This window comes from Drosophila rhopaloa, unplaced genomic scaffold (genome assembly GCF_018152115.1).
Source record: "Drosophila rhopaloa isolate 14029-0021.01 unplaced genomic scaffold, ASM1815211v1 contig_163, whole genome shotgun sequence".
Lineage (NCBI taxonomy): Eukaryota > Metazoa > Arthropoda > Insecta > Diptera > Drosophilidae > Drosophila > Drosophila rhopaloa.
In genome coordinates this window covers 13,315,030-13,327,894 of record NW_025335043.1, presented here as the reverse complement: position 1 = coordinate 13,327,894, position 12,865 = coordinate 13,315,030, and the positions used below count along the sequence as shown (strand labels likewise).

The following is a 12,865-nucleotide window of genomic DNA, read 5'->3' as shown; positions in this document are numbered from 1 at the left end:
ATGATTTTACCCCTTTCCAAATTTGCGAAAAATGGCTTTGCTGAAAAGTCACCTAAAACCTGCACTTCGAAGCCCATAACTTTTCTTACAAACATCCGATTTCAAAGTGGCATACTTCTAAATGATTGTGGTTTAACTCTCTAAAAAACTGTGTTTTCAGTTTCTTTTGTATTTTGAGGACGATTTTCCGTCATTTTAATGATGTTACCCCTTTCCAAATTTGCGAAAAATGGCTTTGCTGAAAAGTCACCTAAAACCTGCACTTCCAATCCCATAACTTTTCTTACAGACATCCGTTTTACAAATGGCATACTTCTAAATGATCGTGGTTTAATTCTCTAAAAAACTGTGTTTTCAAATTGGTTTCGGTTTTGGGGACGATTTTTCATTATATTTATGATGTTACCTCTTTCCACATTTACGAAATATGGCTTTGCGGAAAAGTGTCCAAAAACTGCACTTCTAAGCCTGTGATATTACTAAGCAAACTTAAATAGGTCTTTCAAATCGAGTCCAATAAGTCAAGATATTAGTCTTAATTACGGATAAAGATGAGTTTTTTTATTTGCAATTACCTCTCGAATATGAATATACATAAATATGAGTTCTAATCCGCATTTTCCAAACAGCCATTGATCAATCAATTAGACGCTGCCAAAGAAACTGCTCCGAACTGGAGCATCAGATTGGCATCAGTTCGCCAGCGCTTGACATAAGGCAGATTGATCACTGGCCGCCCGGCCTGCTTCCCGGCAGATGGCTCCGATAGAGATAAACCGAGTGCAGATTCCCCATTCAGATGCGAAACCAGGTAAACACAGGTGCCGCCGTTCGCTGAGCGCAGAATAATTTGCGTGTAATTGAAGGCGACAGCGCGTCACGGGTCGGGATGATAAATGCGTCTGCTCGCTCCAGGAGTAAAACCCGATCCGGTCGGATCCCAGCCTATAAAGACACTCGACGGGTGGCCACCGGTCGGTGGTCACTGGTCACTGGTCGCACTTTCGGCTGGCGCCAACTGGTCAGTCCAAATGGATGGGGGCTATTTAAAGGCATTTAGCTGGTAATGACATTTAAGGCCAGCGATATAAATCGCACCACCGCCGCAACGGCAACATTGTTGCACAAAAACGATTTAAAGCCCCTCACGCACCACCGTCAGATGAAGTTGTTGGCCCTGAGCCACATCTAATCCACCGGACACGTGGTAAAGGCTCGGAATCAACTGAGCGGATTAAACATTGAGCCGCTGCACGCAGGAAAAAATCGGGTGCGAATAATACTTATCAATCAATATTAGTTAAAGCCCTTCTAAATTAATTTTAAGCTCTGTTAATTTATTGACACTCTAAGCATTTAATAACTTAAATTAGAAACATCAGAGGTTATACAAAATTTAAAGAAAAATATATTTGTAAAATTAGTGATCACATTTAATTGCCAAGATTTACTTGCCTACTTAATCTAGGAAATTAAAAAGTCTTAGTTTCAAAGAACAGTTTTTCAATTTGGAAACTTTCCGATCAGTTAAGAGAACTGTCGTTAACCGAAAGGCAATTTTATCTAGAGCTATTTAATGCCAAAATCCTTTTTGCTCTGCATGAGCCACTGAGCTGCTTATGTCCACTGATGACGAGCTGAGTCCGCAGAGCTTTGTCCATCAGTGGCTCGGCTTTCGCCTGTGTGCCCCTCTATGTCTGTCTTTTCCTGGCTTTATTGGATACGTTAAGCCTCTGCACATATTTGCATCCTGGCTGGGCGAATGGCTGGCGGCAACAAAGCGTAAAGCGATTTGTCCAAAACCAAATAGGCAGTCGGTCCAAAACAAGTCCGATATTTGGAATGGGCGTAGATTGGGGTATTTGAGTTACCTTTACAATATTTGGCCGCTTCTGCAAATGCCTTCAAATGCTAAATACATTTTGTGTCGTTTGCCGGCATTTGATTTGCTTTTCACTCTCCAGCCTGCGGTCTAAATAAATGTATTGATTTTGGCAAATGGCTTTTGCACGGTCAGGAGAACCCTCAATCTCTATTTGCACCAGAGTGGAACATTTCCATGTACCACCCAAAAAACAGCTAATGGCACTGTTTTCGATTTACTTTAATTAAAAAAAAGTTCTATGTTAATTGTTTTTAAATTTCTAGAATATTTATATTATAAGATGGCTAACAAATCAATATTAATTAATTAATATATGGTACTCAAAACCAATTTATCAATGCAATTTATCTAGTATTTCCCTGTTTAAATTTACCTCCCGTTTAATATAAACTTTTAAACTGATTCAAGCTCATTTCAATCAACCACAGGACATTTAAATTTGTAAAGTCCGTCAATCGACAAACTTTTCCCCTGTGTGTTCATTTCGTAATTGAGGCAATCCTTTCACCGTCCTTATCCCACTTTCACCCTTTCTCTGTCATGTTTACCCTTCGTCTAGCCTTTGATTTTTCATTTTTCCAGCCACAATTTTTGGCCATTTTGCTGTTTGCTTAATTGGTTTCATTAGGGAAATATTCGGTTTTCGAAGCTTCATTTTTGCAACACCCTGCCACTTACCGTCCTTCCTTTTCGCCGAGCGGAGGATGCCAAAAAAACGACGCTCCTGAATCGCACCTGAAAAGACAGAGTGAAGGGGAAAAGTTAAAAAAAGTTGGTCTAAAGTATAAACTTAAAGGAGGAAAAGTTTCGGCCAGGTGGTTGAGGAAGGGGATCCGAAAGGACCAAGATCCAGTTACACGTGTCGCAGGAGCAAAAACAGCCAGGCGGCATAATTTCCACAGAGTGACAACTAAATAAATAGAAGAGGGTGCCACCGGAGGAGGCGGAGGCAGATGGAAAAGTTTGAGCTTAGTGGCAAGGATGCGGGCAGCCACTCCGTCTGAGGCACTAATTTTAACACCATTAATTTGCGAGGCTGGACTAGAAGCAGTCGGGTTGGCAGCGTAGAGATACAACAGAGAATTTTAAATGAAATGGACACAAGTTTTATTGAATTGACTGGCACCATGGCCAAGAAGGGAAAGGGGAGCAGGCGGAAAGCAAGGAGCTGCTGCCATGAATTTCGGACCGGAAACGGAAACGCATTACTCTGCTCCTTTGAGCGACTTCTCCTGCTCCAGCTACTCCTCCTCTTGTTGTTCGTGTGGCCCGCACTTTGCCCCACAAGTTTACACGCAAGCTTAGGGTGGCAAGTGGGTGGTGCACAGAGCAAAAATTTAAAAAAAGTTTATTAAAATAGATTTAAACCTGATTTTATAAATATTACAGAAAGAAAGTAACTTCAAAATCACAAGCATTTTAGATACTTTTGTCTTTTCTTTAATTGTTTCGACAACGTAACATGTTTGTGAAATGTTTATCTTCAGTATATTTTTATAAGACATTAAATAAGCTAAGTTATAGTCATAATTAATAAGACAGAAACTATGTAAACAAATGATTTGAAGGATAATAAGAATACACTTTAATCCTGCTAAAATATAAATGTGTACAAATAGTAAAAGTCTCTAAACTCGATTAATCATTTTTGTTACTTTGTTTAAAATATTTAAGAGCTTACATTTTCTCTTTCTTTCTGCCAGTGTATATATTGGGTGCGGGGGTTTTGCCACCAATCAAAAAGAAGCGGCAGCCAACCAGAAATAGAAGTTGTGGCAAAGTTTTTGATTTCATGATATATTTATGGGCATCCGCTGCTACTTTGGGCCCCATCCAATTCCTTTGAGTAATAAACTCGAGCCCAAAAAGGCCGCAGCAAAGGATGCGGCTTACAACTTTAACTAGAAGTTATTAATTTATTTTATTTTCAATCCCCCTATATATTCGGTTTAAGGTGGACTCCGCACCGACATTGCATAATAGAGGTTAAAAAGTAGGATGATTCAGTGGTTCCTGTGGTCTCCGGCACGTACAAAACCCGCTAACACAGATAGCAATCGCTGGGAATTTATTCGAATACCATGTTGTGGTTGAGTTGGGTTTAGTGCAGGTATTTTCGAAAATTTCATCTGCAATTTGCGCACCCAAATGAACCGATAAGCCGGGACTAATGTCCCGCAAAGGACTCGCAGGACAATGGCCACTATCGAGCTGAGTCCGGTAAGTGGTCATGGGGTTTGTTAATGGAAAAAATCGACTCGGCATGGATTCAATTAAATATTAAATAAACGACATCAGCAAACAGCAATTTCCTCTTCTCCCCCCTCTCAAACATTTGTGGATCCCCGATATTGGAGAGAAATGCAAACACAATTGCAAATGCTCGGGAAAACTTTATGAGCCAGCGTAATCCTGGCAATTATATGCTGCCATCTCTGTCCTCCATATATTCTCTTTCTCGCTCTCATTGTGCGACGGACCTGGACAGGAGTAAACATTATCTCCATATTGCATAAAAGTATGAAATGAACCAATAAGAGAACTACACTTGCAGGATGCACTGCAAGATGTTCCAGTTAAAAGATATTCTAAAACGGAACTATACTGGATTTTATAACAAACCAAGTATATTTATTAAAAAATTAATGCTTTTTAAATTAATAACTTTTTGACAAATGTAAAAAAGATATTTCTAATTGGTTTGCCAATTGATTAAGTTAGAATTTAAATATGTATATATAAATAATAATAATTTTGTTTTGAAGGCTTAGGGCCTTAAATTAAGGTTATGATTATTTTAATTTCTGGGATATATATTTGTTTCAAGTGTATATGGACCGCTACGATGGGCGGAAAAGAACGTGTTGCTGCATGGGCATTAAATTCAGATGAGAAATGATTTGAACAGGTGCTGCAGTGGCATCACGAGAAGGAGCTATGAAGAGAAGGTGAAGGTGGGGGAGTGGGAGTGGGTGGATTGAGAGAGCTTGGCAAAAAGACTAATTATGTATTCATTAAAATGGCAAACGGCAGAAGGATGCACGTGCACGTGTACGAATGTCTGTGAGCAGAGCATCTGCATCCTGGGCCATCTCGACTTTGGCAACCAAATGAAAATACTGCAGCCGAAGGGTTGCAAAAAGGTGAGCAGTCATGAATGCATCTGGTTGGAATATATTCTGCATAATGGCCCCAGTTTTTGTGTCTGCTTGCGGGTCTGTTCTCGCATTTTGATTATATCTATCTGGGCTTGATAACCTAATATGAAATGACGAATGTGTGAGCGCTTCCTCTCTCTCTATCTCCGCAAATGAAATGCCCGGGTAATGATTCCTAAATACACACATTTATCATATTTGCACGAGTTTCCTTTGAATTCAGTTGGGAAAGTCTGTTAATGTGTGGAGAGCAGGTTAAATTTGTTTGTTGCTTAGTCGTTTAATGGGAGGAAAACCAGTTAGGAAATTATTAAATTGAAACTTTCTGGTAATGGGATAAGGTTTTTTTAAAGGTGCTTTAATTTTGTTTTAATTTACCAACTTTATTTATTTTACTGTTTACTAGGGATGGATAAATATTATTGTTATATATCATTGAATTTTAAATAAAATAATCTTTTTTAAATTTGGTATGCAATTTACTTTATTTGAATTAATAATTTATAATTAGCTTAAATTTAAATGTATGCGATGTTTTTCTTAGTATGTCATTCTTGTTTAGTTCTTGGTTGTTCTTTCGGTCAGGATCTTCTACTGGCTTCTCAGTTGGAGAAACCACCAAAGATGCCTTTGAAGAAGCGGTAGATGGACTTCGGGATCTCCACGGCAAAAAGTACGGAGCTCTCCTCTTCCTCCTGGACTGCAACTGACGGAGCAGGTTGGGAGCGCTTTCCATTTCCAAGAGATTGCTTCTGGAAAAGATTCGTCTGCTCGCTAAGATGATTGAGGATCAGCTGATGGATAGCGGCCTGCTCCTTTTGAATTTGGCTGAGACCATTGTTGGCCGGCAGCTTGAGGGGCTGGCTCACATGGACATTGCCTGCCTTAATCAGATCTTGAAAACTGATGCTTCCCGAAGAAGCCTTTCCTTGGGAGATCTCAGGTGCAGGAACCAGAAGAGGTAGTGAAGCCAGATTCACAGACAGTAGGACATTGCCATCTTCCTTTTGACTTTCATTGGAAAGATTGGCGAAAGGATTAGGGATCAGGTAGAAATTTGGCTTTTGGGACTGCTGCTGCTTCTGGGGTTCTTCTTCGGAAAAGGCACGGAACTTTCCCAAGTACTGATATTCACCAGCCTGGTGAGTCTGACTATTGCTTTTGTTGACATAAAATGGATTCGGGAGAAGCACCAAACTGAGACCCACAACCTTGGGGAAGTCGGTGAAGGGATTGGGCAGGAAGGGGAAGGGCTTGGTCTCCTCGTGGATGTGGATGTGGTTGTGGGTGTGCTGCGTCACATCAGTCGTAGAACTCGAACTGACATCAGTCGTGGAGCTCGTAGTAGAACTCGAACTGGCATCAGTCGTGGAGCTCGTAGTAGAACTCGTACTGACAACAGTCGTGGAGCTCGTAGTAGGACTCGGTCTGACATAAGTGGGTTCGTTCTTCTCAAATGGATTGGGCAGGAAGGAGAAGGGAAATCCGGGCTTCTTCTGGTTGGGATAGTAGTGCGCTTGATTGTGAGTGTTGGCATCCGGCGTGTTCACCACAGAAACGTATTGCGGCTGGAACTTATTGAATAGATTTTGATACTGGTCCAAGGACTGGAACTGCACTCCCTGATTCTTGAAGATCTTTTCTAGGTCTTGAACACTAATGAGTTGGTCTTGGTTCTGGGTTTGGGTTTGACCAGGCTGTCCATACGCAAACTGGATCTTGTTATCGCGACCTTGTTTTGCTGAGTTTTGTGGACCCACTTCTTGTTTGGGTAGTTCCTTGTTAATCTCATTAGAAGTGGGTTGTTTTTCTTCGGTGCTTGCCTGAACTCCTTCTGAGTTAATAGTGTTACTAAGCTGAGCTGGGGTTTCTTGGTTTCCCTTGGCAGCTTCTGGGTCAACTTTTACGGGCTTGATCGGTTCAGAAGGAGCTACTTGAGAATTTATGGAGTTAGCCAACTGAGATATACTTTCTTGGTTTCCTTTGGTAACTGCTGGTTCAGATTCTTCGGTTTTTTTTGTTTTAGAAGAAGCATCTTGAGAAACAATTGAGTTAGTCAGCTGAGATTGACTTTCCTGGTTTCCTTTGGTAACTGCTGGTATAACTTCTACGGGTTTGATTGCCTCAGAAGGAGTTTCTTCAGAACCGATGGAGTTAGGTAGATGAGATTGGCTTTGCTCGATAGCCACTTGAGGTTGGGATTCCTTGGTTTCTTCGGAAATCGGATTTGTCGGCTGCTCTTGAGAATTAACATTACCAATCAGCTGAGGTTCAGTTTTCCGTATTTCGTTGACAACTTCCTGCTTGACTTCCAATGGTTTAAGATCTGCCGGGGAGGCGACAATCTCAGGAATCTTCTCCTGATCTAAAACTCTGCCCTGAGTGGCCAACAAGGCACCGAGAAGGACCAGTAGACGTAGAGAATGCTGGTGGAGAAATTGGAAGACCAAAGGTTTAGTACTACCCAAAGACTCTCTCCTTGACTGACTTACCATGTTGAGGGTTTCAGTTGAACTGTGTCTATCCAGAATATTCCCTGACTATTTATACAACTCCTACACAAAGGTCACCTACCTAATCTCTGCAGGAAATGCCCACCCATCGATCAGCTAGTTTTATTTTGACTATCTTCTATAATAACCTAAGGCACTTTGGATTCGTTTGCTATTATCGCTGCGATTTGTGTTTGGTTCACTTCACTTAAAAAGGCGCCAGTGGCTGGAATATCGGTAAAAATGGAATTGCACTTAAGTTATATTGTGCCAGTGCTATCTGTTCAACCCCTCCCAAGATTTTCCCTTGGTTTATTTGGTTCGTTTTACGTGCAACATGAAAATGCCATTGTTTCCGAGGCGCACAAACGGAAATCTATGACTCGCTTTTCAATGTTTTTGCTCGATGGAAAAATGCATGGGCGAGTGCAAAAGACTGTCGCCTGTGAGGAAAGTGAGTCGCAGCAGGAGCTTAAGGCTAAAGCGGTGAAAAGCGGGTAAAAAGAGGGCGAAAATGTGGGAAAGGGGGAAAACGGGGAGGGATTTGGTTTTCCGGGTGCAAGTGCACATCAGGTGCATATTCATGGCAAGAGCTTTATCTTCGGAACTTTGTCTCCGCCCCATTTCCCTGCCCCATTGACATGTCGCCAGGTGAGCGATGAGCCCTACCTGGTCATTGACATGACATGTGAAGAAGGGAGAGGAAAAGATTCGGCAGACAGAGACAGAGCACACATACATCTCCTGCTGGGCTTTGTAATTGAATTGCCCGATGCATAGCTCGAATTTTTGGCATACTCCAATTTGATTGAAGGTTTTTGTCGCTGACAGAACTCCCACTGATTTGAATCGATTTTCGAGTTGGTCAAAAGATGAAAACGACAAGGTTGATGTTGGAAAAAATCAAAGGCGATTGCAAACTTACACGTAACTTACTGATTTTCTAAAGAGATAAATGAAATTCGGAAATCAAGTCAAGAAAATCAATTAAATTTTAAAATATAGTTCTGAAGTAATCATAGAAGGATACAACTTTTAATAGGACTAAAATACACTTCTAAATACACTGTATTTGTAAACAAAGAACCTTATGAGAATATTAATATTAGTTAATTATAATAAAATGCTATGAAAGCAATTCCAAAAGGGGAAACCTAAAATCAACTTGATATAACTTAGTTTCTTAATCACTGGCCAAACGCAGCACAAACTCTCATACAGATTCCCCTTAATTTCTTTTTCGCCAAGATTTTCATTTGCCCAGCTCCATTCATGCATAATTTACACCTGAAAATACAATCAAGGTGCAATTATTTTCTGTTTTCCGACAATGGAAAGTGTGGCTGTTTCCTCATTGGTTTTTATTTTCCTTTATGCAGTAAAAGAAAACTAAAATCTAATCACTTGCCAGTGAAAAATTCAAAGAGTGGAAATGGGCAGCAAACTGAAGGCAGGAACTATTCAAATCCGGGGAAGCTAAAGTTGAAGTTGAAAACGAGGCTGAAGTTGCTGCTGGGCCAAAAAAATTGCTTTGCGCAGCGGCAGATGAGCTGTTGAAATTGCAAGTGCGGCACTTGCTCAATTTTTCATGAGCCTCCCACTAGTCGATTTAAGCATTTCTGCTGGTGGGGCTATACAAGATCGCGTCGACTTGGGGTTTTCCTTACTGCGGATATGTATAGCTTAATTGTGAAAATTTATTTCCTCAGAAATTATAATACCGATGCCAAAAATAACTATAAACTAAATGCAGATATAGTTAAAATAAAAAACAAAAACCTAAAGGTTTAACCTTTTGTTAGGATTCATTCTTTGAAAGAAAGGATATTTCTTTTTTAAATTAAGTACATTTTTTCTTCAATCTATTATGTTAAATCGATATTCATTTGATATACCCAAAATACTCTGTCGAAAATGAACTCCTCCGGCAGCTGAAGACACTGAAACTGAGGCCAAGGAATTCGCCATAGCCACAACCCACACAAGCTGGGCTCAAAATCGCAACTTTGGATGCAAAAGGAGCAGCAGTGGACAGAAGAGTCCAGAGGGGAAGATGCAAAGAATGGGTATCTGTGAAAAGGCGAAATTAGCGGGCAGGACCGGCAGTTCCCTCGGCTCCACGAGCATCCAGCAGAATCCAGAATCCAGCATCGTAGCCAGACAATGAGGCGAGCTGAGGCCCTTGACTTGGTCAACTCCCAAGACCCCGGCTCCAAAGGCACACGAAAATAATAAGGAATGAATGTAAATAAATGGTGCTAGGGGTAATGGCAACGGATGAACGACAAAAACAGAAACCCCAAGAGGGGCGAAGGGGGCCAGAAGATGCCCAAGGCCAAGGCAGCATCATCATCATGGTCAGTGAGATAAGCCCGGACCTGGATCGCTGAGGCAGTTGCAGGCGAGGGCTACGTAGCACGGCAGCCCACCACGTCAGCGGGGTGAGGAGGGGGTGTAACCACAGTCAGGGGGAAAATAATAGTGACCACATCTCAAAAATAAAAATTAGAGATCGGTTAAATTGCATTTAAAATGTCCACTAGTTAAATTTTTCATTTGTTTAGCTTATAACTTAAAATTAATGTACAAAGTAAAACTGTTTTTTATTTTCATTAAATAATTATAAACAGTACATTTTTAAAGTTACCCCAGTAATTGAATTCTATAAATTTCTCTAAGTTTAAAATCCAACCTAAAATGTTTTAACGTCTTTATTTGTTCGTTGTCTAATTTATAATTTGATTAACTGGTCTACATAGCCAAATCGTATTATATTTAATAATCACAAAAATGGACAATTAAATTATATTCCATTACATTCTAAAAATGTTGCATGACTAAGGCAAATACCTAGCTCCTGGCTAACAAATTATATTTTTTGAATGGTCGTTAGAACACTCCTGTTATCAGAACCCCTGCTGTGCCGCCAGAGATTCTTTTGGATGAGCTCCTCCGCTCTTTTCTCCTTTTTTGGGACGAACTCTTTCATTTTGGGTGTGTGCAGTCCAACAGCGATAAGATCAACGTGTGAGCCCGGTGAGCCAGTGCTGTGGCATCTGCAGCAGGTGTTTCGCTTTCAGGTGCTGCCACACAATATGGGTAACAAGTTGCACCATCCTGGCCAAGTTTATCGCCACATAATTCACACGGAGCCCTCAGCCGGGGAGGCCACAGCCGAATTGATTGACTCCCGCTGGGGAGTGGGAGTGGGAGAGTGGGAAAATGGAAAAATCAAATAGCCCGGAGCTGGGGAAACATCCACCTGCAACACTCAGCCAGGACGACGCTCCACTAGGCAAATATGGCAGACGACACAAAGCGTTCGCACATCCCACATTCATCACATCCGCATGCCGGTGCCACGAAGATCTGGCCATCATCGCCCGTCCTCGCTTAGAATTCAAAACATTTCAGACAAATTGGCGTTGCTCTTTGAGCCCCAATGTGTGACAAAATGGAAGGCAAACAGACCGGACCAGGATCCCCCCAGTCCCATTCTTCTGCTGGACAATACAGGAGTGCAGCGGAGAGTGCGCCAGCCCTTGTTTAATTTATGCCAAAACATTTCTGAAGCGACGTTGACGACGTCATTTGGCCCGGACCGGCTCACATTGGCTCACATTGGCCCACAGCAGTTAGCCCTGTTCTCGGATCTGGGATCTGGCCTGGGATTGAGGTGTCACTTGATATGCAATAAATAAGCTGCTGGGAAAAGTGTTAACGAGCCTGTCAGGGGTAGGGGATAGCCATAAGTGGTGCACAGAGCGAAAACTAGTATTTTAAGCTTTGAAGACATCTTATCTTATTACCTACACCTTTTTCTTTATTTATCCTAATAAAAACATAGTTTGACCATTAATTTCATTAGCTTACAGTATTATATTACGATTATATTATATGTAATACGAATATTTAAAACTAGATACTTGAAGGAGATCACTTATAAAGCAGTAAGATACGTGGAAACTACATCACTTAATTTACAGCATAGCCTAGCTCCTCTCTTAAATTCTTTCAGTGTATGGGGGAAGCCTCTGTCGAGGGCCTTTGGACTCCGGAGAGAGCTACTTTTGTGCTGTCTGTTTTTCCAGCAGCTTGCAACGCCTTGGCGCCACAAAATGAACGCCATTCATGGGGCAACGTGCAACGACAAGAATGTGACCCATTTTTAGCACCAGTAGCCATTCTCACCTCCCCCGTATTCCCCGCCCAGAAAAAACCCAACTGAGTATGCTGTTGTTTGTTTAAATGTTTGCCCATATATGGTACAGCCAGCTATATAAATATGTGAACAGCTTTTAGCACCTTGCCCCCGCACTCGAGTGGAGTTCTCAAGTGGTCGGGGCGACAGTTGAACGTGTCCCATTCCCAAGTGCCAGCCAGCAGTTCCCAGTGGCACCCGGAGATTCCCCGTAGAATCACCCGGAGCACGTGCGTCCGCCAGACAATGGGAGCTTAAGAAACGACTCCTCTCGACCCGTCAGCTAATGCTGAATGGGAACGGGAACGGGAACTTTAGTTGCTGCACTGCTTCTTTTTCAATAATAATTCCCTTTGGGTTCGAGCAGCCGGCGATATTTTCTTTATTTTTTATTCGAGTTTCATTGTTGTTGCACTGAGAAAAATCTTTAAAATGAAGTTGACTTGCTTTTGTATGCCATACAAAATTTCAGTAATAAAATTGTTAACAACATTTCTCAGACAATTAAAAAACATTTATATCGTTATCATAGTTTTTTAAAGGCAATCAAATTTGTAAAAGGCGTACATCATAAATTTATCTTTATAAATGGGTATTTTATTTAATGATCTCTCTTTTAGAAGCACAACAGAAATTCTTAATAAAAAGTATATAACTAATCAAAAAGTAAAATCATTATTTTTTCTGTGTGCTGTTCGCAAGGCATGGCCATTTTCAATTAAGCAAAATTAAAAATTTATTACGAGCCACGACCGAAAGAAAACAAAGGATCGGAAACAGGAACAGCAGCAGAGGGCAGGGAGAAAAGCAAATTGCAGAGTAACTTGGGGTAAAAGAGATGTTTATGTTTTCATTAAAAAAAGGAGAAACTGAACCAGGTTGGGTTGTGAGATGGTTCACAAAGGATGAGAGCCCGGTGCGTCGGTGGATGATTGGGCAGCTTCGACCCAAAGGCATCATCACCGCCGTCCGTTATCCTTTCGCCCGTTTTATTTGCACTGAAGTTTTAATCATTGAAGTGACATTGACAGCCGGTGGAAAAGTGGTGGCACCACTCGTTTATTTGCCACTGTGCCAAACGGAAATTTCTGTCAGAGGGCCAACCAAATATTTATGGGTTTTAAGTGAT

The 12,865-nt window shown here is 41.3% G+C and overlaps 2 protein-coding genes across 2 annotated transcripts in view; both read right to left on the bottom strand.

Annotated features, from left to right (window-relative positions):
* The window catches only part of LOC108039956, a 46,120-nt gene that overhangs the window by 17,197 nt on the left and 16,058 nt on the right, over window positions 1-12,865 (bottom strand). Inside the window, exon 2 of the mRNA XM_017117150.2 lies at window positions 2,564-2,620. Within this exon, the coding sequence (XP_016972639.1) occupies window positions 2,564-2,620 (57 nt within the window). The remainder of the gene's footprint in view (window positions 1-2,563; window positions 2,621-12,865) is intronic.
* On the bottom strand, window positions 5,510-7,609 carry LOC108039959 (basic-leucine zipper transcription factor A). The gene is made up of 2 exons (XM_017117154.2): window positions 7,536-7,609; window positions 5,510-7,469 (listed from the first exon to the last, which is right to left on the bottom strand). Exons 1-2 carry the CDS (start codon window positions 7,536-7,538, stop codon window positions 5,646-5,648), a joined length of 1,827 nt encoding a protein of 608 aa, XP_016972643.1. The 5' UTR covers window positions 7,539-7,609; the 3' UTR covers window positions 5,510-5,645.